The sequence below is a fragment of the Pagrus pagrus genome, assembly GCF_965226575.1.
Source record: "Pagrus pagrus genome assembly, chromosome: 14".
NCBI lineage: Eukaryota > Metazoa > Chordata > Actinopteri > Spariformes > Sparidae > Pagrus > Pagrus pagrus.
The window spans coordinates 22,783,990-22,809,608 of NC_140198.1; the positions used below are offsets into that span (position 1 = coordinate 22,783,990).

The 25,619-nt window shown below is 40.4% G+C and overlaps 2 protein-coding genes across 6 annotated transcripts in view; both read right to left on the minus strand.

Moving 5' to 3' along the window:
• Positions 1 to 5: 5 nt before the first annotated feature.
• Positions 6 to 15,679, minus strand: zswim7 (zinc finger, SWIM-type containing 7). Its single transcript, XM_084372844.1, has 6 exons — positions 15,571 to 15,679; positions 13,050 to 13,071; positions 11,494 to 11,596; positions 4,444 to 4,548; positions 1,718 to 1,835; positions 6 to 596 (listed from the first exon to the last, which is right to left on the minus strand). The coding sequence occupies exons 1-5, from the start codon at positions 15,644 to 15,646 to the stop codon at positions 1,725 to 1,727; spliced, it is 417 nt and encodes a 138-aa protein (XP_084228970.1). The 5' UTR covers positions 15,647 to 15,679; the 3' UTR covers positions 6 to 596; positions 1,718 to 1,724.
• Positions 15,680 to 17,359: 1,680 nt separating this feature from the next.
• Positions 17,360 to 25,619, minus strand: part of ncor1 (nuclear receptor corepressor 1) — a 54,411-nt gene continuing 46,151 nt past the window's right edge. For all 5 annotated transcript variants that reach the window (XM_084374583.1, XM_084374581.1, XM_084374582.1 and 2 more), the window contains 14 exons: positions 25,295 to 25,495; positions 24,705 to 24,854; positions 23,787 to 23,990; positions 23,110 to 23,245; positions 22,478 to 22,971; positions 22,217 to 22,333; positions 21,705 to 21,853; positions 21,378 to 21,592; positions 21,128 to 21,268; positions 20,670 to 20,815; positions 20,380 to 20,433; positions 20,102 to 20,284; positions 19,837 to 20,013; positions 17,360 to 19,723 (listed from right to left, as the gene is read on the minus strand). In XM_084374583.1, coding sequence (XP_084230709.1) covers positions 19,530 to 19,723; positions 19,837 to 20,013; positions 20,102 to 20,284; positions 20,380 to 20,433; positions 20,670 to 20,815; positions 21,128 to 21,268; positions 21,378 to 21,592; positions 21,705 to 21,853; positions 22,217 to 22,333; positions 22,478 to 22,971; positions 23,110 to 23,245; positions 23,787 to 23,990; positions 24,705 to 24,854; positions 25,295 to 25,495 — 2,561 coding nt within the window. In that variant the 3' untranslated portion in view covers positions 17,360 to 19,529. The remainder of the gene's footprint in view (positions 19,724 to 19,836; positions 20,014 to 20,101; positions 20,285 to 20,379; positions 20,434 to 20,669; positions 20,816 to 21,127; positions 21,269 to 21,377; positions 21,593 to 21,704; positions 21,854 to 22,216; positions 22,334 to 22,477; positions 22,972 to 23,109; positions 23,246 to 23,786; positions 23,991 to 24,704; positions 24,855 to 25,294; positions 25,496 to 25,619) is intronic.

Genomic DNA, 25,619 nt, shown 5'->3' on the forward strand with positions numbered 1-25,619 from the left:
TCTTTATTCATAAAATGTCCATTTTAAATCATCTAACAATTTATATTTTACATATTTACAAATGACACATTGTTTAAAAGCCACGTTATGTAACATTTGTACCTTAAAATAACAGCTTCAAATTCATTTTGATGTCTCTGTCTCATCCACTGTGCGCCCCTATCACTTGTTTCTGCTCTATGTAACTTCAGTGAGAGGGTAGGATCACAGTGCGTAACACTAAGCAGCAGTACATCACACACAGCACCAACTATCACCGATTTTGGTGAAGCTGGATCATATTTTATGGAGAAAATTTTTTCTTGTTTTTCCTCTGATGTCCTCCAGCTGCTCTGTCTCAATTTTCTGTGAGTTTCCTGGAAGCAACCTGTAACTGCTGCGTACTGCAGCTACAAGTTAGCTCTGTTCGCAAACACTGCTTAGAGCACTTCCAGGTAGTGTTAGTGTTTCACTGCTGTCACAGCAGCTTTGGACATCCAGGAGGAGGTTTTCAGGTGCGGGGTCAGAATGGGCACCAGAACCAGAGTTGGGCTCAGCAGCTTCTACGGACATCATGACAGAGGAGAAGAGAACGAAGAGGACAATGACAATGGAAGCTAAGGAGAGAAAAGAGACTGTGATCAAAAGACAGGCTGGACAAAGAGTAAATCTCAGACTGGCTTTTAGTCTGTAGCGACAGCTTCTCTAATTAAAAATCTGCACAACAAACGGCAAGAGGACATGTTGCTGTTGAACAGTAAGTAATATTAGCTGTCTTGCTAAGTTATATGTCTTGTGTTTTTGTACTTGGCTGTGTTACCAAAGTTCTCAAGTTGCTTGTTTTTGATCACAAGCCAAGTCAGGCTATTTCAACAGAGGGTTAGCTGGTGGCATGTTATAGCCAGGTGTTATTGTCTATGATTCAGGATACGTTAGCTTGGCGTGCTGTTACTGAGTTGTGTGAGCGCTCATGCAAACATTGACTGGCGCACGTCAAAAATGCCTAAGCATGCATGTTTACACCAAGACGAGGTGACGATTGTTGCTTCTCGTTAACACGTAACATTAAATTACATCTGACGAATTGTTAGAAAAACCTTGTATATGTATTCACGACAGCCGTGTTGCACTCAGAAACTGTGGGGGGTGGCAAATCTCACAAAATGACATACTATATAATGTTGCTTTAATTAGGGATGCACAATACACATTACATCGATAAATTATTGGCCCAATAATGGGAAATTTGTAGCAGGTACAAATGTTACGGTAGGTGATGGTATGCACCTTTTCAAGTTTGTCTGTAGGGAAGACGTCAAAGTTTTACCACAACCAGTGTCATGACTATAAAATCTTCTAATCTTTGCTCACTACATATTAGCCTTTCTCACCCTCTGGTGTGCATTAAGATCCATATTGTGCATCCCTATTTTTAATCTTTCTGAGGTAACATGCAGACACTCACTACTTCCCTCAGTGATGCATCTGCAGACAAAAAAGAACCTAAAAATAAAGCAGGAACATGCTCATTGAACAGCTGTCGTTCCTCTGGAAACAGACTAAGAGCTCTTCCAAAAGAAAAAATAAACAAAGCAACATCTGGTGTCTTTCAGAGACGTGAAAGAGCGGAAACCGTGATAATACTCCTGTGATCTAATCATCTCTGCAGCGACCCATTTATAAAAAAATCATCTCTCATCCACGATGGTCCACGAGGATGTGCTGGTCCTGAACGTACCTGGGTGTCACAGGGCTGCGGTCCCACTGAGCAGCACAGACATCTGCTGATCAGACACACTCTCCTGCTGAGTCACACCCGTGGCCTGACACAGGTAGACAGCCAGGATGTGTTTGCACTGCGAGAGAAAAGAGTGCAGACAGGATTCGTTACATGAGCACAGACACTGATGTGATTAATGACACAGATATGAAGCCCTAAAGACACTTCAGTCATTTCAATTCAAAGATCTCAGACTAGAAAGAAACCGCTTGGCTTTGACCTGCTGGGAAATTTCCACTGACTAATCTTCACTCCAAGGATAATAGTCACAAAGCGAATGCCACAACAATTTCCAATATTTCTATAAACATTTCTATAAAGGAAAAGCATGTGATTGCGAAGGTTATGAGTGTGTATTATTTCCCAAATGGAGTGTTTGTTTGATGAGTAAGCAGAACTCCAGTAGCTAAATGTGTGTGTTGAATGACAAAAAGCCCTGCAGTTCTGCATTTGTGTGCATGTGTCAGCGAACACATTCAGAAGTTCCTCTCATTATTCTCAACATTAACATGTTGCTCATTGACTTGTTTTCACCCTCAGCCTGTTCCATGCGTTATTAATGAGATTTCTTCCACACTAACACGCCTGTGGATGAGTGCTTTACGTAAACAATGAGCCAAACTCAAAGTGTGGTGATAAGGACAGAGGAACAGGAGTTTGTTTACTACAGGAGCCTGTCCTGTCGACTGACTGTCTGCTGTGGGAGACTCTCCTTTATCTGCTCCTCCTTTATCCCATCATGTTGGAATCTGCAGAGCAGCTCCGGTGGGGGAGGACTGCCGAATGCATGGTCAACTTCAGTTTTCTGACTTTGGGCCCAGAGAGTTATGTTCTGATCCACCATCTTTTAGCTTCCAAACATTTAATGACACAAATCAACTCCAGCTTCATCTATCTAGCTGTAAAAGCTGCTGAAGATTTAACCGAGACAGTGCATGGTTTTATTTTTTGATGGTTTTTTCAAAGGGAATGGTATCAGTAATGCTGAGTCTCCACGGTCAGTTGCAGCTCTCAGTTTCTCACACTGATTATAGCAGCATCCTCCAGGGAAACAAGTCTCTCTGATACTTGGAGCAGGAGCAGAGGCTGTTCGCTCACATATATTTAGAGCAAAAACAGCAAGACAGAGTGGAGACGCCCCTCAGTGACCAGACAAGAACGTGCCCCGACCGCAGTACATCTGTTACGCACATTTCAACATGTGCTTCGCCTCACTTTTGACTGGATGATGGTTTTCTCCAGAATATACGCCTGACTGACGAGACACAATGGCTGTGAAACGGCTTTTATGTACTGTGTGTATATATGCTTCGGTATATATGTGTTTAATACAGAGTTGAACCCCAGTAGATTTGTGTGTTTTCTTTCTCATGAGTAGAGTCTTTTACCTTTTTGATTCTAGTATGGGTGTAATCACTCCCTCTACTTTGAAAACCCTGTTTTTGCCCCACTCACTAAACTTTGAAACCTCTCTTAAAACAGCGTCTTCTTACTGTCCAGTGGTCCAAATCCAGATGAGAGAAAAGATGAAGACTAAGAAATGTTTATATCTTGCACACTTAACATTTACTCCCCTGCCGACTTACAGGTTGTACACGCAGGCATGACTCACAGCTGAAAAAAGATGTGGAAACTCCTCTGCAAAAACATTAATAAAATATTTATACAAATACAAAACACTTAAAATACCGGATACAGCGTTGACATACTTCCTTACAAGATACTCCAACTTCGTGTAACCAAACCTACACTCTTTAATCGTTTTGTCAAATATTGCGATTGTGATTGATTGATGAGTCACGAATGGTTTTTAGTTGTATATCATTTGTAAATGCTGATGAGATTTCTGCCAGGATCTGGACCAAACAAGTATGTTCCCTTACATCTGGAGAATATGACTCGTAACGTTAAGCTGGGGCATCACTGTAGCACCACAATGCTTCAGTTATAATGGTATGTTGTAGAGCAGCATGGTATTGGAAAATAATTGACCTTATCTTTTTATCTACTGTATTTATTGCAATATGAAAAAATACTGGACTTTTCACCAGATACCTTGAATATCTCTATTTGGAAATAATGAATCATTCTAAAACAACTGCAGTGATTTAGGGGAATGCATTTTATCAAACAACCGAAGTGGATCTGCTTTGTTTGATAAATTGATCAAGAATGACTGTTATTGTTGGTTGCATTCAGACGCTACGTGTCAATCACAATCAACAAACTCTCATGTAGTCTATCCAAGAACCCTTAAATCAGACTAAATTATGTAGACTTCTCATGTCAATAAGTCATGGAAAGTTACAACTGTTTCCTTTTTGTTTGCAGCAGGACATGTTTCAGTCATGTTGCCTTACTTGACATTGCACAGCATGCAATGTGACTATTGCACATGCACACATTGAGATGGCAAAGCTGAAATGATATATTGTGGAGCCCTTGTTATGTTGTGACACATTTAACTTTGCAGCTCCCAAATTTGGATTAATATTGCAGTACTGTGATTTCATTAACGTTCAGCCCTACTCTCTTTTTATTTTTCAAAACTACAGCCTAAAAGTGGAAAAATTACTTTAATCAGAAACTTTTCAAGGTAGAATCTAAAAAACCTGAACAAGCATTCAGTGGCAACATTTAGTGCAGGCGGTTTTTGGTTGGCTAACAGTTTGTCTGGGACTCACCAGCAGGCCCTCGTTCCTGCGGAGCACGGTGTAGGCGAAGGCCGGGCACGGGCAGTAGTGACAGGACACAAAGCAGGTGTACAAACGTCCGGAGCCTCCCATCACCTGACAGATTCATGCAAAGTACATTTAAATATGTGGCACAGAGACAAGTGTGAGTTGTTTCTTTAAAAGGAAAGACATTCACAATCAAGTATGATCACAATGCTGCTTGTATTGGCTGCCAGCTGCACATGTTGGAGACAGTAAAGGCGTGAAGGAAAACAAGTTCTACATCCCAAATGTTCTGCAACTAGTTCAGACACGACTGAGCTCTGAGAATCTGAGTGGTGAAGACGTGAACGTGTTGCCAAGTATGTCTCTCTTTGTCTCTCTCTTTTTTTAAACAAACAACCTTAAACATCAACTGTCACATTGACTTAGTTATACATTTTCCACTTTGGATTTTTCATGTTTTACTTCTGTATAAAGTTGAATCACAGAGTAGAGAATCATGCTGTTATGACATCAATCAATGGTAAAAAAAAATAAAATACAACTTAAATATCAAAGTAAAAACAAGTCAAGTGACGATGTCATCTGGAGACGAGCCATGCAGCTGCTTCATGTGTGAACAAAAACAAACTGTTCACACGTTATGACAGCAGTCATGCTTTATTGCTGGGATATAGGAATGTGTTCTACTTCTCAGCTGATGCCCTCTCTTCAAAAAAACTGATTAGGGTGGAATATCACAGATATTACAGATTTAGTCACTGATTCAGTGTCATTGTGTGAGCAAATCAAGATTTCAAGGTTTTTATACTGATACAAAATCCCTGGAATATCCTGACTTGAATTCTGGTTGGGTGGACTCCCTGTGCTTAAAATGTTTCATGGAAGTGACAGAACAATGGCTGGGTTGAAAGTGAAGTTGCTCCCACCGACCTCATCATTTCACATTAGTTATCTGGAGGAGATGAGATAGAAACGATGCATTTTTTAACAACCTGTATGTAATGTCTAACAGCCTCGGCTGACAGCTCCTCCTGTACAATACGCTGGCGCTTACGCTCAGCTGTAGACAGTGACTAAAGGCTCTTGCACTTGACACACAAGGACATTAAGCTGGTGGATTAGCTTGACACCTCGCAATAACTAATGCCTCCCAAGATGGCAGAGCAGGCTCCATTATTCTCCAGAGTTTCAATAAATCACCATTCCCTGTGACCTACAAAAGTAAAAACCTCTCTTTTCTCCAATGGGACGCTTAATTATAAATAAGGCCCACAAGAGAAAATCACACTGACTCAAAACACGTCAGTAAAAATGAATAAAGCCCCATGCACAGCACGATCAGGAAAGAAACTGTGGAGACCAAGCCAAGGACCGCTAAAGTTTCTAAAGAGCCAAGTTTATTGAAAACCAACTCACACTTGGGCCCTTGGCGGCTAACATCATCAGCAAGACACCACCAACTGTAGACTTCCAGTGCCTGGCAGAGAGTCTGGCTTTCCTCAAAATGACTCTATACATCAAGATCTGACATTCAGTCGCTGCAGAAGGAACGGTGAGAGTTAAAGCCTCGGCATATCTCTGACCCAGTCTCTGCCCGAAATGCTGACTCTCATGGGAACACTTCTTGGAAGCCACCCTTGGCCAGGAGGCCAGGAGTTTGGACGGCCCCCTGTCCGCTGGTTCCACACCACAAACAGGGCTTCAGGGGAGTTTATAGCTCTGGGAAGTCACAGAGATACACAACCCTTGTATCTGTACTCTGACATACTGCATGTTTGCATTATCTCTTGTGAGTCCTTAGCTGACTAATACAGTATCAAAGTTTTTTCAAGAGCCACCTATATTTCATGTATATGCCAGTGAAGTGCTAAAAATCATTCATCCAAGTCCCAGAGAGTTTGTTTTACATTCCAGTAAGGAGATGATAATGCTGGAGTAAAAGATCTCCTGACAACCAGGCCTAGCATCATCACAACTGCCTCTCTCACCACCCTTTAGGATATCTGTTCAGTGATGTCAAACATGACCAGAGGCACAGAAGTCATACTCTTGGCTGCTTTCTTTTTATTCTACTATACCCTGCAGCTGTACTGCCCTGTGAAGTAGGGCTGCAAATAACAATCATTTTCATGATTATTCGTTTAATCAAAAGTTGAAAAATAGTGAAAACTGCACATCACAATTTCCCAGATCACAAAATTATGTCTTCAAAAATGCCTCTTTTGTCCAAAAGCAAAAGACTCTTCATTTTCTATTATAAATGACAAAAACAAGCAGCAAATCCCCACATTTAACAAGATGGAGCAATGATTTCGGATAGTTGGAAATTAATTTTTCTTTCAATGGACTGTTTGATTTATTGACTATATGTTGAATCTCTACTGTGATGATCCCCAAACAAGGTATTTTAGTCTATATTAAAGTTGCAGCAATACCGATTTCAAGGTACATGTATACCGTGGTGTGAAAAGTAACGGCCGTCATACCACGCACAGTTGTACTGAATTCTACAGAAATAGTATTCTTAAAAGTGCATATATTTCAAGTTTATGTCAAGTTTCATTTCTGTCAGGACATAATATTTTGTAAAATTATAATAAATGGTTTGTTTAGCCCAAAAAAATCTTCTGTTTTCACTCTTGTGTCAGTGTAACTAATATTTATAATTGTGTAATATTGTAGTACCATGATACCATGAAACCATTATATTTACTGGGATGGTTTCTGTACCTTAAAATTCCCATAACGCTGCAATCTGAACAATGTCAAAGTCTTCAAATTGCTTGTTTTGTTCAACTAACAAAGTCAAAACTCAGAGATACTCAATTACAATTATAAAAAACATTAAAAACCCTCATACTGCCTGTGATGAAGCTGGAACCTTAAAAATGTTGTCCGATTGAAATAATCTATTTTTAAATATACCAATAACTATTAATATATCATTCGTTAATAATGTCAATCAATTAGTTAATCAACTGATTGTTTCAACAGCAACCTCAATATTTTGTTGTATAATAGACTGAACGCTGCCATCCAGAGTGTTCATGTTTCATTACTGTTGGGAATAAACAACTCTCTACTTCTGTTTCCCAACAGGACGTGTTACGCCTCTGTCTATGAAAAGGTCACTGAACGTTAAGAACGAGACAAGGTGAAAAATCCAAGCAGTTAAATGCCACACTCTCATGTCTTATTCATTCCTTTTGAGGAAGGGGGAAACCAAAAACCCAAGACAACATGAGAAACTCAAATGTGTCCCACGGAAACAATGTATTAACAGGAAATGACAAAGATGGTGGGATCTGCTCATTTATCAACTGTTTCAGCATCTCTTTGACACAGTGCCCAGTTAGTGCGCAAGTCACTGTACTTCCAGTACACTCAATACATCATATTGTCTTACAGTTTAATTTTAAACATGTCTGATGGTTTTCTGGGAACATTTAAGACCTTATATTTGCTTTGTTTAGACTATTTTCTATGATCTGATGAAAGACCTCTGCTGTCTCATCCTCTCCACGTCTTACAGGAAATCTGTAAGGTCTCTTCACAAGTGGCTGAGTAACTGCAGCTTCATTCTAAAATGAACCAGTTCTCATTAGACTGTCGTCACTATTTTCACTCTCTTGCAGAGGTTTGACGACCTTCCTCTAATTCACAGCGCTGTCACACGCTGCCCAAATATGGTCTACCAGACGCACAGCCCTCTAACCTGAAAGGACATGGCTACCACGATGCGACCTCTGATTCTCAGAGTGACATTTTCATCTACTTTCTTCCAACTTTTATTTCTTAAGAGTCAAAGACCTGCTGTTTTAATTTACCCAGAACCTAAATGATATCCTAATTCTATGCCAGTTGTGTTCTAGTTTCAGATATTTAGGTGGGAAGAGCTTGGTTGGCTCACTGTCAGAAAGCAGAGTAAAGCTAAATATTTGCGACATGGCTTTGAGACAGACACTGTGCAAACTCAAGTCTCACTAAATGGTTAAAACATAAAACAGACCTGCCAAGATCAGAGGAAAAACACTCACTGCTGCTAATGCTTCTAAGATTTATGACAAAGAGAAAGGACGACATTATTATTACACTGTTTATGTGGTAAAACTTCCCGGTGATGTCGAGGATTACCACATGATGTAATGCTACTGTTACCAAAAGAGAAACCTGTTCCTGCAGATTGATGGAAAAGCACCAAGAATCTTTAACTTGGACAAATCCAAGCAGCTTAACAGTTAAAAATCAAAGCTCTTATTAGTCACAGCTTTAAATAAAATACGTACATGTGCCAACAAATGTATAAACTGATCATTCCCTCTCATTACAGGGCTTGGTCGTGTCTGTCTGACAAATTTAAAAGTTTGCCTGTAAGAACAACCGCTTACTGAAATATTCTGGATAATTTAAAGAAAATTTAAATTCAGTTTAGCGTTGCTACCCATGTTTGTCAGAACCAGAAATACCAGTCAGTTAAACTTCACAGTTGTAAGTTGCTAAATAAAGAAAACAAGCATCCGTTTCTAATGTTTACAATGCCAGTCAACTGTTGCAGTATTTGCTTTTCGAATGCTGCTACAATAATCAGACACATTTCCTCAGATTTTTGTTACACTGGATATTGTTTTCAATAAATGTTGTTTGTTGACTTTCATTTAGTGGGTTGTTGTCTTGTTTTGTATGCTAAAGTTAAATGTTCATAATGGACAACATAAAATGCAACACATTTCAGCTGCAGTTAAAATACGATTTGTTTTTGAAGAATGTGATTAACAGTTTAAAATGGCTCCTAATAATAAGAATAGGACAATGTCTAACCTTATAGATTGTACTGCCCTCAACTTTTACTGTTTTCTGAATGTTTCCTACTTTTAGACTAGTCGACTAGGCTAAATTTAAACTAATACCTGAACACCAGGGAAATTATCTCCTATACTATCTCATATACTTGATATACTGAATGAGCAGTGATCTGAAGCAAAACTTCAATTAAAGGGATATTTTGACATTTTGGCAAATGTTCTTTTAGATGAGAAAATCAATACCACTCTCATGTCAGCACAGTAAATATGAGCCACAGCAAGCAGACAGCTAAACTCCTGCAAAATCCTACCAGCGCCACTAAAATCACAACTGAACATCTTAAAAACTGTTTGTTTAAGCCGTATTAAACCTACCTGCTGGTAGGAAGATTATTATTATTTTTCCTTTTTTTTTGCCAGGCTAGGTTGTCTTCATTAGATGAGAGTAATATCATTCCTTCCATCTTAGAATTTTTAATAGGAACGCATTTTCCAGGATGTTGAACAATTCCTTGCTTGTTTAAACGCAATTAATCTACTGCTGTGCATGAGGCAGTGTGTGCGGCTGTATGTGTGAGTGATGTTGAAACTGAAGTGTTGCAGAGCAGTAAGTAGTGCAGCAACATTTGAGCAATGAAGCAGATCACAGACATACATATGTGTGACTTTCCCACAGGTTCAGGTTCACACACAAGATAACAGTCCAACAAGCAAACAGACCACTTCCACTGAACACTTCAGTCAGCAATTTACCCACCAGCAAAGTCTTATTATTAATTCTCATCTTACAAAATAATGCCATGAAACACTGCAAGAATTTAAAGACTTGGGTCTGGACAGACTAGGGCTGCACCTAACAATTAGTAGATTCATTGTTTAGTCTATGAAATGTAAAAAGCTGACAACTTCTCTCAGCCCAAAGTGATGTCTGACTGTTTGTTTTGTTCATTCTTTATCATATAAAACACAATTTATGGTGTTCAACATATGTGGCATGTGTGCATTACAAATAACTGGAATATAATTAATGGATTATCAAAATGGTTTCAGAGAATTTTCCTTTCAACCAGTTAATCAATGAATTGACTAATTATTTCAGCTGTAGGACAGAATGAATACAACGTAAGATTATAAAAATCACAATATGCCAAAAAAATGTGGGAATCTGACAGATTTATAAAAGCTGAATGTACGTATATGATCATGGTCTGTGAACATTTCACTTCATAAATCTTCTGTACCAGATTTGGTCTCAGAGAAACCCAACACAACCACAAACCAAAAGAAAACACAGGTCAAGATACCATCTAAAGCCCTTCCAGTAGTGAAGGAGAAAAAAATGACCTGTTATGTTAATCATTTCCAATAAATGCTGCTGGACCACAAATGTCAGCAATCCTTGAGGGAAATGAAGTGAAACAATTAAGACACCAACAATTGAGTTGAACATGTCCCAACAGAACAGAGTCCATGTCCTTATTTAGCTGCATTGTCTTTTACAGTTCCTTTCATAAAACTGTTTTTGAAGGAGCCTGAAGTTTACAGGAAATTCGGGTCACAATGGCCGCAACCTCAGTGCACTGACCTGTTTCTCCCACCACAAGTCATTCTATGTCCTGTTGAGATTAACTCTTAACTATGAGGCTAGTTTGCAGAATGTGGAGTTATAGAGAGGAACACCACGGGACCTCATTTCAGGAAAAATATGTACAGTAGTGAGAGACAAATCATTTTTCAACCCATTTGAATTATACCAGAGTTTTTCATGAAACTACTGTGAAAATATGTAATTAAAAAGACTACACACCCAACAGTCACGTAAGTGACTTCATCTCGTATAACACTCACCAAAGCCAATAACCAAACCCTTGTAGAGACAGTTCCACACGTGGCTGGCTAACCAAACTGACTAATTCTCCTTTCACATAACATGGCCAGACTTGTTTCTTTTTTTAGTACTTTTTCTGTGCCAAGGTGACAGCCATGTTGGTGACTTGTACTTGTGGAGAAGATTTAGTTCACTGAGTGGTTTCAATTGTATTTGAAAAATCCAACATGAATTAATGTAGATTACCAGGGGTCAATGAACTTCTGCAAACACTAATTATTGGACATTGCTTTTCTGTGGAAGAACGTAGATATTGTGGTGATGATTTTATGTTGCAGTGCAAATCACTAATTTGATTTATTTAAACTGTAAATAGGACTACTGTGAGTTAAGGTACAAAGTTGACAGAAGCCTAAAAAAGACCTGGAATGCTTTACGTCCACTGGGAGACGACAGACAGGTGACTGAACGCTGGTCGACCAGATCCAAAGCCTGAAGCGCACAAGGCCCGAACACAAACTTCAGCCTGAAAGACAGGAGGGAGAAAATGAAAAGACATCCACAACATGTTTTGTATTTTTGTACTTAAGTTTAAATGTGTACATTTTCAACAAGACTTGAAAATGTGCTTTGTGTAAAACAAACATCACATAACAAGTTATGCGGACAAAAGACATTGTACATGGTGTAAACACAGTACTGCTGAGCAGACGTTTGAGGAGAAGATCAAATTAGAGCAACTTATAAATGAAAACTCCAGAGTGTGTGTGTGTGTGTGTGTGTGTGTGTGTGTGTGTGTGTGTGTGTGTGTGTGTGTGTGTGTGTGCGCGTGCGTGTGTGTGCGTGTGTGTGCATATAGGTGTTTATGACTTTGATGGAGTTTGTCATTAAAAAGGATGTTTTGTCAGCTCCCCTGTTTGTTCATTATCACATAAGACTAACACAATTTATGGTGTTCAACATATTTGGCATGTGTGCAATAGAAATGGATATATATATATAACTGGAATATAATTAATGAATTATCTAAATGGTTGCAGAGGACTTTCCTTTCAACTAGTTAATCAATTAATTGACTCATTATTTCTGCTATATGACAGAAGAATAAATGTATATAATTTGCTTTTGCTTATTTGTCATTAAAAAGGATGTTTTGTCAGGCCCCTGTGGAGCTGATTTGAGGTAGAACTGATGTGACTGTGTATCTACTGAAGCTTTTACTCTTCAGTTTGAGCAAACCCACATCAAAACCCTATGTTTAAATTTCATGCTTCATATGAATGTTTTTCTTATATGTTTGTAGCTGTGTTTAAAATACCTAAATGTGAAATCAAATCAATAGTGTTTTATCCTACATTAAAAACTCTTAAACACTATAAAGAGTTGGAAATCCAGATGTTTATCTTAGAAATACTATTCCACCATCAATATCTCAATATTGCAAAAGGGGGTGACATATGATGTATGGTATGATAATCGTATTCATGCTCAATAAAAAATGCAAACTTTAACCACTCAATTTGCTAGTTCTAATTACATTTTATTTGCAATCATTGATGTGGAAAGCAGAAATTTGCCTGTGAGGAAGAGATGAGAGAAACTAGGAGACAAATTTAAAGTGAATGTTTTCTGGTTGTGAATTACCACACAGTGTGATGAAGAGTCCCTAGACTAGAGTCTTCCTGACAAACAGACAGGATGTGGCTGTGTTGACCCAGACAGTGAGCACCCCCTCACTCTAAGTAAGTCAAACCACTATGCCAGGAAAAGCCTCACTAAAGAAAAGTGATCAAAAGTCATCATGACACTGTGTCTCAGTGCTACGTCACTTCGGCAAATCCAGACTGTGAAAACATCTCCCTGTCCCTCCTCACTGTGGTTTCTGCCCTTGACACCCACTCAGATTCAGTCATGTGCAAAACCTTTTTACTTAGAACATAAGTCAGACGGGAGGACTAAACTCCAAGACTGATACTCACGCAATAAGCAGGTCATCAGGAACTGCAAAAAAAAAAAAAGAGAGAAAAATCAAGTAATTTTTCAAAAATTGGTTTCACGCAGATGTAAGAGTGATGAACTTTAATACTCAACTTCCTGCGGAAAAATTAGGGGAATATCCTTTACCTGAGTAGATTTTTACAATAGGGATGCATGATATATATTGGACCGATATTGGGAAATTTATATTATCGCCTATTTATTATATTGGTGAAAAAGTAGCAAATAAATTGAGCCGATATTATGTAGGCACATTGCTTTCAATTACTTCAAAAGCACAACATCTACACACTCCAATACAGAAGATGTCTGTTTGCACCTTGAAAGTTGGTTTGCAACAAAACCATAGAGAGAAGAGAGAAGAAGAAGAAGATAGCAATAGGAAATCATCCATCTTTGATCATTTCATCTGAACCTTTCTTACTCTCAGGTGAGCATAAATTACAGGTTGGGAACTTCTTTTTAAAATTAAAAAAAGGAAATTATTCCTTATTGTATCCATATCTGCTAAAGAAAAAAATCCATATCGTGACTCCGTACTTAACAATATAAGGAATAATTATCAAAAACACTAGCTGTCTCAGATAAAATATTGTAAGTTTAAATGCAAAAACAATGTAACTGCAGTTACTGTTATCTGTTTAGAAGACAGAAATCCACTATAAACTGCAGAGCAGTGACCACTATAAAAATACCACATTTAGATACACAGCAGAGCCTCTACTTCTTGTTTATTTGTTTAGTTTGACTTTGCTTCTCAAAAAATGTTCATGAGCCACTGGAGAACTACATCCAGACCTCACGTCTGGTATTGCCTGGTATTTTCATTTTATGATGCTTTGCTTTCTACTGTTGCACTGCATTTTAATAGAAAAAAACATTTATCTGGTGGGTGCTATTAGTCACTGTTTTTAAGGTACTATTAAGGTTTTATATATACACAAAAAACTAATGGTAGCATTTGTAAGTATAACAGCCCATACTTTTGTTTTAATCACATATTTTCACACTGTGTTAATGTTACCTAGTGATCCCGCAAGTCTCATTGATACAGATGAATCCTGATGTCCTAACAGTTATGGCCTAAAGTCCAATTCAGATAACTTGAGTAAAAACAAAACAAACACCAAGTCCGACTGGGGTTAAGGTTTTGACTGCAGCATAAGAGATTACTTGCTGTCAAAGTCAGCTTTTGCCCGATGCCATTGAAATTTTGTATACATCATTTTTACACAATAGCAATTTTTGTCTCTAATCTGATTATGTCATATGGTATGCGACATACACACATATATGATTGCTTGTGTTATATTGGATAATTGCAAAACCTAACAAACACCAATTCCTGAGATGCCGTGGGGCAAGGCATTGCCTTAGAGCAGCTCTATCTTTCAAACCTGCAGTATTGTTGAGTCCATATGTGACTTCAGGATACAAATTGAAGCAGCTCTTCCTGAAGTCAAAGCTAAGAATAGAAATGTGCTTCTCAGTTTGGTAATACAAACCAGAATCATTGAATAATAGTCATAAAAGTGCACTGAGGCACTGTGAGCTATATTGGGATTTAGGGCTTGGCAGGAGGTAATGCTTTATGGACAATATTCACTAAACTTTGTTGTAGGGTTTTTTTTGTGGCAGAGCCTTCCCATATTGTATGTGCTGTCAGACAAAAACTGATCAGGGTGACACAACTGTGTTATATGTGAGTAATGTTCAATAACTGTCGACTTGAGAGTCTGGTCATAAAGACGGGTTAGTGTCAGTCTCATGATGTTGGACATGTTGTTCATAAAACTACCAATGAGCCTTTGTCACAACATCTAATAACACAAATAATGGCTCAGTTCCATTCGACTGTCCTAAAAAGCATTCCAGCTGGCCAGTATGCCTTTTATCAGAGCATAGGAGTAAATATATGAATGCTGTATTTTATTTAGCACAGCCATTAGTAATGTTATTGGTAACTGAGCCTTTCCAGTTATGACAAGTCAAAATGTGTGCTGTGAAAAAGACCTATACAAGGACCCTGAACATGAATACTTAAATGGAAGAGCCATTACTGATGTTATTATTATGTCCTTATCAGATGTGTAACCTCAGCCTAAACAGGTCTATAGTGACAGAAGAGTGTTGTCTGAGGACAAGACTGAAGTAGAAGTGTGTGGCAGCAGCGCCTCCTACAGCCCAAACATTAAACTACATCACTGCACAACACTGGAATAAGTAGTCACTATGCATAAAACGTTACACGTACATACCACGTTACTGTGGAGCATAGTAACGACAGCTGTGTTTAGTCACTGGAAAGGAGAAGTTAACTATATCCCCTCGAGATAAAGGTTAAGTTAAGGTCAAGTTTGCTCAGAAAGTCAAGCGAGTTTGTCACATTGTGCTCTACCTCACTTTCAGCAGGCTAGGAGTGCTGCAGCTCCTTTAACATTTAAAAAAACTACTCAGGGGTCAGCCGTCAGATGTATTTTCCCTTTACCAATCTTGTCTTACTTTGAGAGGTTTCCTGGTATGCTTTTTGAATGTCTTGGAAAAGCTGCTCGGCCACTTCAGGTAAAAATGACCGCATTTCTCGACTGTTTTTGTTTCAGGAAGTCATCGACTTTGCCCGCCAATAAGATACGACCAAAATATTACGACTTCCGGCTTGAACGGTTATGTTCCCTTCAAATTAAAAGGCCTTACATCTGAAGTTGTCTGATTTGTTGGGAGACCCTTGAGTTTTTAGCCCTATAAAATGATGAGATGGCGGTTATTTTCATGTTTGTGCTCCAACATAAGCACTTTCTCGCAGAAAAAATCAATTCAAGGCAAATATTGCCTTAGATATATATTATATTCTATATATAGAATATAGCTCTCAGTCAGCTTTGGTATTTGTTTATGTGAAAGACAAGTAAGTCCAAGTCAGATGCTGTGTATGACAACGTGTATGACAATGCAGTCACTGCTTTACAAGACAAATGACATGTTAGTGCCAAGCCATACCTAGTTTGAGTCATACTATCTTAATTTACATATGGTGCACTAAAAGGAACCAACGTTTTGACTGTCAAATTCATTTTCTAATTATAATGACATATGCTAAAAAGACCCATAATTCCTTGCCCTATATCTGGCATTGACTTTATTTCAGTGATAAGTGCTAACGCAGTACAATGCAGGTGTAAGGAGACATGACATCAGCAATAATGGGACACATTAGAGACAATTAGTGCAGGTATAACTAACCTAGCGAACAAGTCCTGGTACTGAGATGGTAACTGTCAGAAGTCAAAATATCTGCAGTAAAAACAAACTTAAACCAGGGCCATGACACAGGCACACCTAAATGAAAAGCTGCCGTATTTATTAATGCTATTAATATTATATTTTTCACACCTGTGTTTGACAAGCCAAATGTCTGTTTGGAGTTTTATTGCTGTGGATTCACTTTCACAATAGCAGCCATTCACAGACTCATGACTTGCACAGGGTGACATTATAAATCTGCCACCAACATGACTGCAGTAACCTTCTTTAACCTATTATGACTAAAAGCAGTTAAGAAAATAATCACCTCAAACTTGGTTTGTACTTAGAATATGCAGTGGCAGCACTGCTATAAAGTAAAGCTTGATGTTTGACTTTAAAGGCTAATCTGACTGCAGTAGAAATGGGGATGCCATAAAACCTGTATTTTATATCAACCTTACATTAAATCTGCACTAAAAAGGGCACCAATGTGATTAGTTTTCAATATGATTTATATTAATTATATAACTATATTCCATTTAAGTCTGAGAATAGTTGTTAATGACTTAGATGTCAGTCACATTTTGCTAAAGTACAACTTATTGACACCTTAATATAATCATTTTCATGCTCAGCCCCATCCTGTTCACACTTTACAACCATGACTGCACTCCCAGACATAAAGAGAACTCTATTGAACACCACCATCATCGACCACATTATAAATAACAAAGACAGTTCATAGTGGGAGGAAATCAACGATCTTGCAGAGCAGCTTCATTTCCTCGGCCGTGAGACTCCTCAATTCATCATCCACACTCCATTTTCCAAAATAGATGTGGCAGGACTCAAGGACTCAAACACTGTTTCGTTTTTCAAACCCTTGTGATTCACAAAATGACAATAAATTGACCTTGTATTCTATATTGCATTAATTGAAGAATGAAAATGAACCTCAATAGTTTTGGTACAACTTAGTAAATGATAACAATGACCAGGACGCAATCTACGAGAAGAAAACCACTGCACACACATTAAAGGACCGATACATTTTTCAGTGGTGGAGAACTGAACCACTTTATTTGATTGGTCTGAACTCTTGTAATAGCCTACTAAGAGACATTGTGCGATACAAACATTGCATTTCAACATCATAGGATACACGGGTTTTCAAGTCTCAATTTCAAAAAAGACAAAAAAAAGTCACCACTGTGTATTTGATAGAGAGCTGAAAAGATGCTCCAATTCTTTTTCGGCTTCATGTCGGATTTTCGTTAAGATTCAAGTCTGTAAACTTTTTTTTGTCATTGCTTTTGTAAACACATAACATCCCATCTAAACAGGATGAATAACAAAGATGTTGAAAATGACAGAAAATAAAAATCTGAACATGTGCTATGACAAATGATTCAAAATCAAAATGAAAGGAACAAAGGAAATATCAAGTTTAGAGCAGAATTGATTTGTTAACTGAGCAAAGTGAAAGCTGAAAAAGCCAAAATATGGTATTCTTTCACATATCTATAAAGACCTCAAAGGAACGTTACTGCCATTTATGAAGTTGACCTAGTATAATATTCAAAGCTTTATGCCGGTTGATTGACTCAATGAAAGCAGAGATTAAAGGGCCATGGTTTTGAATCACCATGACAGCAAACTCCTAAACATTTAACGGTACCATACACTCAAAAACTGTAACTGTGATGCAAGTGTCACTCGACAAAATCATGTACCAGCTACAAGAAAAGACAGAATTCAGTGAGTGGTGGGAAAAACTTAAAGCACATCTTAGTATACTCCTGTGCTGGAGGTTGAATAAGTTACACAGCAGGTAGTATGCTTTTTTTTGTCAAAAGCTACAAAGCAAAAAAGTGCAACAATGGTGCAGACCATTCTTTATGTTTGGTTAGTTTTGTCTTTTTGTGTAATGGAAAGACAATTTACAGAGTTCAGATTTTTGTCAGGACAGTATCAAAAAAAAGAGGGACTACAGAAACAAATACAAACATCAAACACAGACGTATATCTCTGAGAAAATTAGTTAAAGCTGCCTTCTTTCTCAAGTCACAAGGCATGGCAAAACCTGACACTTTTTTTTGTTTTTGTTTTTTTTACCATGACAACATTGCAGAGCAGATTATTGTGGACAGGTTGGAAACTGCAGAGAGAGACAGCTACATGTGACACACCATGGCTCTATTGAAAAAAAATAATAAAAAAAAAGAAAAAAAAGAAACATTGGCTCACTCTCATAATTCAGACGGGGTCCAGGAGTAGTCATAAGGATATCTTTTCCGGCAAAATTATATCAGCTTATATCAGACTTGTCACCTTTCTGCTATGACACCAGTGTTCTCAACTTGTTTTGAAGACATTTCTGTGTCTAGAACGGGATGAGAAGTTACCTCTACCATCTGATCAGTACAATCCATTCATCATCTCCACTATGTGGCGAAGACGGGCATCAAATATCATCGTGTTTAATGATGAAAAATGTTAGTCATCCTCGCATGTCCACGGTGTTCAGGCTCTGGTGGTGCTTGGTGGATGGCGCATGGGGGGGGAGGCACAATCTCTGTGCACCGCTCATGGTCAAGTACAAACCGAAGGTCTGGTCTCTCTTTGCGTCGCTATGGTAAAAATATTAGAGTGGGTGTCAGGTGACTTGGGGTGGGGGTGGACTGGGAGAGACCGACTGATATTAAAGATTACACCCCGCCTCTTCTCATTTAATTAAAGTGGATCAATTTAAAAGCAACATTAAAATAAGAAATAATCAAGTTAAGAAAAACACTGCAAAAGGTTACTCTATTTACATACAATGATTTTCTTAAAGACGAGATATCTTTACAGAAACCAAACAAAATTCAGAAATAGTCTCTTTATGTTGTTTCTTTTTACATAATAAGTTCTTCATCTTCACTGTAGCTCATGTCATCCCCTCAGTCGAGTTTTGTTTATTTCCCCCCGACAGGCTGGGTGAGTGCTTCCGGAACAAAAGCGAGTCTTGTTCTGGAGAGCCCTGCCTGTCACAGGCTGCTGCTTCTACTCCGAGCTTACAGCCAGGGGGCGCCATAGCACCAAAAATAAAAAAGGACACCACCCCATCTACGCGTCACACTCGCTGATGAGCGAGGTTAGTTCTAGGAGGTGGGGGTGAACAGACAAGCTTTAGAGCAGGCCTCTCTTCTGGTTATGGGGGCTGTCGAGAGCTGGGCTCAGTCGTCGCTGTCAGACAGGGTTTCGTATTGCTCTGACAGCAAAGACTGCCACACACGCTGCTGGGCCACCGGGGCTCCAGCTGGAGGGGGCTGCTGCTGCTGGCTCTGTATGGCGGGGGAAGCTATGGAGGTGGGAGGCGTGTTGCTCAGTATGCGCATGGTCAGCGGGTTGTAAGGGAACTGCATGGATCCTGTGTTGAGAAGGAGAAGAGAAAGTGGAAAATGATGTAGATAAACTGGCTCCAGGTATTTCTGTTGATTTTACAGGAGACAGTTTTTAGACAGCCGATGCTGGACGGCTCACCTGTAGATGAGGGTCGCTCATCCCAGCTCCATTGGGGTTGGGCTTGGGCTTGTCTGTGGTAATCTCCCTCGGAGTGGACGGAGGACACTGAAGAAGGACGCTCCCCTCCAGAGTAGGCCTGACCCAGGTTTGGTGACTTGGATTTCCGGCTGTTGGCTTTGCCCTGCTTCTGCTTTCCTGTAGATTCAAACAGGTAAAACATATTAATTAGAAGTTAAACACAAGATCCCGCCTGTGTAATTTTGGGAATGAAATTCATGCCTACCCATACTGGGTGAAGGGTTGGCCTCTTGGCGGCCATCACCGCCTGATCCGGCTGTGTTGTTGATGGCCTGGTGCTCCTCTTGTCTCTCCTCCAAGTTACCCATCAAGGCTTTGCGGATGATGTCCTCCAGGCCCAAGTTACTGGCTGGATCACTAAAGGAGTGATTCCTGGGGTTGATGCTGCCTACAAATAAACACCACAACAAAACAGATAATGAGAAAGGAGCCATTAACCATACTGAAATGCAAAGTGTCTGAGCAAGTTTCAATGCTACTTACTGGAGCTGGTAACAGCAGGCAAGTTGAAAATCTCTGTGCCTGGCTGTGCATTTCCTGCAAGACAATTATTAGCTGTTGAAAAAACATACATCTCTGACAAGAAACGGAGTGAAAAATGATAGAGCAAGTCAAGCTGTTCCAGTGTTATCACATGCTTAATGAGCTCGGGAAATTAGAAGAAAGTATTTCAACACAAATTTGCGTCATGCAAACATATCAACAGAGTTTGTTCCATCATGTGATGGATGCAAGTTAGTTGGAAGAGAGAGGATAAGAGAGGACCCACTTACCAACATCAGAATCACCGACACCAGAGGTGGAGTTCAACTTACGAAAGATCTCCTGCTTCTTGGATTTCACCATTGGCGAGGTGCTCTCCAGCTTGGTGAAGAAGGAAGGCAGATAGCTGACACTCCCTGGGGACCGTGAGTCACTCCTAGAACCAGACAAAGGCCAAAGAGTCAATCAGAAAAGGGGCAACTGGGGCAACAAGCCTTTGGCACTGAGCACTTTCAACTCCACTGGAATGTCAAACAACTGCTGACAGGGGGAACACTGCCTGCTGGCAACTGTACAAGAAATTGATTTACAGTCTAATACAGTCAGGCATCAAATGTCAGGGCGCTAACAAGAAACTAACCTTTCGTAATGTGTCCAATTACAGTAGAAATACTGGTTTTCTAGTTGCACAAAGAAAATTCCTCTCCTCTCTATATTTTATTGTAATCACTATGTGGAGATCCAATACCTGATCTCGGACTCAGCCTCTCTCCTCTGGGGTGGAGGCCCGCTACCCTCCTGTTTATCCATGCCTTGGTAGCTCTGTGGTGGAGAGATGGGTTCATAGTTCTCCATCTGCCTGCCGCCTCGCTCTGGAGATTTACCAGGCCTGAACAGGGAGAGAGACAAATGTGAGATGGATATGTGTAATAAATAAATATGTGTAATAAATTAGAATCACTCTGATTATTTCTGAGTTAACTGGCTGGTGCATGTACCTGTTTCTGGACTTGTCGGGGGCATTTTCTGGGGAAACTCTGCTGGAGGGTCTCTGGTGGTGAGCGGCTTGAACCTGATTCTCCGGACTATAGCGACTGGGCACCTTGGCTCGGCTTGAAGAAGACATGGGCGGCACCACGCTCTGGAATGTGGCCGAAGCTGAGGAGGCTGGAGGAGGGTCCTGATTCCGGGCGAAGTCCTGGGTTATGATATGCTGCATGACAGAGAGGACCATAAAACCAGGTTAGTGAGGTGTGATAGGTTGATGTACAAGGTAAGTCTCGAAAGTGCTGCATTTCTTCTTCAGATGCTCCATAATTTCTTACCGAAATATGGTCTGCCAAGGTCATGACCCGTAGAGTCTTTGGGCCCTGGGAGTAGCTGTCAGCCTGGGAGGTGGGGGGCTGCTGGGGACTGGGCTGTGGTGGCTCCACTGATTGCCGGTAACGACTCATGTCGTAAGCCCGCATGCCAGCTGGTGAAGGATGACCAGGAACAGAGAATTGTTGTTTTGGAGAGTCAGGGTCAGGTGAGGAGAGATAAATACACCCTATGCCAACAGCAACTGATCTACATTTATTTGCAGGTGACAGGAATAACTTCAAGTGGAGTCTGGTGACCAGACTGATGCAGAGGTATGGAGCCTCACATGACAGGGTCAGTGGGCTAAGTCATTCAAGCTATGGCATGTTTACTCCACTTGACTAGGGGCTAAATTTAGCTTCACAGCCAAAACTCATCTTTTACCTGAACTAGAAAATCATTGAAACATTATTCAGTTATATTACTTGTTTGTTTAAAAAATGTATATGCTCAAACTGAGTTGCTGCGCTCATACCTGCTGCCTGGTGTTGCCCTTCATCTGGCTTGTCTTGTTGGGATTGGACTGGGGAACTAGCAGGACTGATCACCTCAATGGCTCCTCCACCGGTGTTGTCATATCGACTAGATGACACTGCAGGACAAGTATGGACAAACACAAAGGACATAATATTAAGGTTTGTCATGGTCTACTCCACTTTAAATGACCCCAGCTAACTAATGTCAGTGTTGAATAATATGAGCTCTCTCTTTATTCAAGTGTATCCAACACACTCACAGCTGCTTGAGGAGTCCGAGCTCTGAGAGCCTCGCTCTCTTGAGTCTTTGTCTGAGGCTATCTGCCGTGTAATGATGACATCAATGAAGTTAGCGGCTGTGATGGTCGTCTTGCCCCGAGTCCGGAGCTCCTCTTCGATTCGGGACTTTGAGGTTTGAGGGCCCTTCTCCTTAACCCCGCCTCCAGGCCCCTCAGAATAAGCTGAGTGCGGCTTACCCCCTGGCAGAGACATTCCACCATATGGTGACTGCATGGCTCGCCTGTCTGCCTCCTGCTGCTGCTGCTGCTGCTGCTGCTGCTGCTGCTGTTCAGAGATGCTTGCTGCTCGCCGAGCAGACATGTCGTCATCCCGATCATGTTTGCTGTCTTTCACCTTGGCCACGTCCATTGCCGGGGCAGATGCCGCAGCATCCACCAGAGCAGCCAGAGCATCAGCTGCAGTACTGTAGCGAGAGCTACTCTGGGCTGCTGCTGTCGCTGCTGCTGGATGGGGCCTGAGGAGAAAATAGAGAAATGAAGACATGAATCAAAATTTAAACATGTAGATAAATTGAGGACATCGCCCCATAAATACAAATACATGAACAGACACACACAAAGACTAAGTGAGTTGATAAGACTCTAAGACTTACATTAAAGAGGTGATGACACTCTTGCCCTGGAAGATGCTTGGCCGCTGCTGAACCACAACATCCTGCGTCCTGAGCGAGGGAGAAGGGGAGTGCAGGTAACCTCGACTCATCGGCCGGTTGGGCTGCTCTGGTCCACCTAATACACACGCAGTACATGAAACTATCGTAACAGTTTAAGAGCATGTGATGTATTGTCCTGAAAGTATTAAGCTACCTTATGTACAGTATTGTGTAGCATACCTAGCAAAAGCAACACAAGGGTTTATAAAGAGATATTTTATGGTTGTTTCCACACTGATGTGCAATATCAATAAATATATGGTTGTGTATATGAAAACACTCTGAAAGACCACAGGCATATGAGTAAGTCAATATGGGGATGTGCTATATTTAAGAAATGATATCAATTAAACATTAGAAAAATAAGATATTGTTCAGTGAATGTCACTTCATATCAGTAATCTTCAGTCAAACACAATTTAGTACACAGGGTCATAAAATATTCGCTTGTCTAATTGCGTATTATCTAGTCTTTATTTTTTCTTTCATCTGCTCAGTAAATTGGATTAACATAGATTTGTTATATCAAAGTGATATAATTAAATATAAACGTTGTAATTTTGAATTGAAGTTTTCACAACTCTGCTGCTGTTTTAAATTGCAACAAAACAACTCACCTGCACGAATGTATTCATTTGCTCGCTCCCGCTCTCGTTCACGCATTTCCCGCTCCCTCTCTCGCTCTCGTTCCCTCTCCCTCTCCCGCTGCTCCCTTTCTCTTTCCTTTTCTCTCTCTTTCTCCTGTTGCTCCCGGTCACGCTCCCTCTCCCGTTCCCTCTCTGCACTGGCAGCAGCGGCAGCGGCAAGGTTGGCTTGGTGGCCTGAAAACAATATGACACACATGATTTACACAGGATGGATCAGGCTTCTCTCAGAAATCTGAAACATACAGCCTTGCTGACAAATTCTGAAGCTATTGCAGCACAATGGTGGTAACATTCTGTCTCAGGAATATTACCATATTTTCCATTTCAGACAATCCCATGAGTGAATACAGTCAAATTACACTGAAGACTTTTCAGGAGATGTTAATTTAACTGGAGTGAAACAAAATAGGACTTTGCATTCCAAAATGGAAATTAAAACCACTGATCATTTATAATGCCTCCAAGTTGTTGTAAAATTCACTCTACATACTTCAAGAGTGTTGAGTTTAGATAATTATGGACATTACACAGTTTCAGCTGCAGACAAACAAATTAGTAAACTTGATCATTCAAAGATGAGAGTAGACAATACATTTCACATTTCAAACCAAGACTTTTTGTGCCCATAAAATAATCTACAAAGAAACAGTTTATTTAGGTAAAACAGATAATCACCCGGTTGTTGTGCAACAGTCAAACAACTGCGTGAGAAATTCCTCCCAGTATGATTGCAGGAAGACTCAACTTGATCTGTGACTGGACAGGCAGAACTGACCTTTGATACCTCCGGCCAGTGCAGGGCTGCACTCTTACAGAGGTGTGAGGGAACACCGAGATCGTGGCAGGGAAGATAAGGGGTGAAGGGATGGGGAAGGGAGGGGTCCTCACCTGGCGATATGGAGGTTGGGTTGAAAGCCCTAGGAGGGAAAGGGGGCTGAGCTCCAGGGAGGTAGGCCATGCGTTCCAAAGTGGGAGTACCTGTTCCCCCAGGGTGAGGCAACAGGATAGTTGGAGGCATCTGGGCTAGATCAATAATCCCTTTTACAGACAGAAGCAAAGGGCCAACGGTGAACAACAAAAACTGATCCATCAATTTCTGAATGTATGAACACCGTATACACTTAACTGTAACCCATCACCTACATCTGTTAGTGCTCCCAAATACAGATTTATCAGTAAGCAACAGGGCTGCAAAGGGAGTGGAATAGTGGTCAACTTGTTAGAGGCAACCACTCAGCAAATGGAGATTTTGATGACCATACCCAATCAAAATTGCCAAAATTGAGTCGTAGCCCAATCAGTTGCAGCCCCAATATGAAGAGCAAATCAGCAGAGTTTGACTAGGTCATTTGCTTCTGGGCGTCTGGAAAAGGTAGCCACTACTTCACACAGTCTACATACTATAGCCCCTCTTGCCCACTGCCTCTCCCCCTCCTGTTGCCACAGGTGAGAGAGGGTCAGCTGGTGGAGGGCCGTACCTCGAGCTCCGGCTGCGTAAGGGATAGCGACGGGCTGTTCCCGTGGTGACAGGCCTCGGGCCATGTCAGGCCTAGGGATGACATGCATCTGCTGCGAGGTGATATAATCGTTCAGGATGGTCTGCCGCGTGTTCTCCATGGTGTACAGTTGGTAGGTGTTGTGGTAGCCTGTTGGGGACGGCTGCCTGGGGAACATGAATGCTGTAGCGGAGGACAGGAGGAAAAAAAAGAAGGAAAAACATATGAACAGAAGGCTCACAGATACTGATCGCAACTGCTGACGTCAATAGCTGAAAAAGATCCTAGGCATATAGTGCCTATGAAT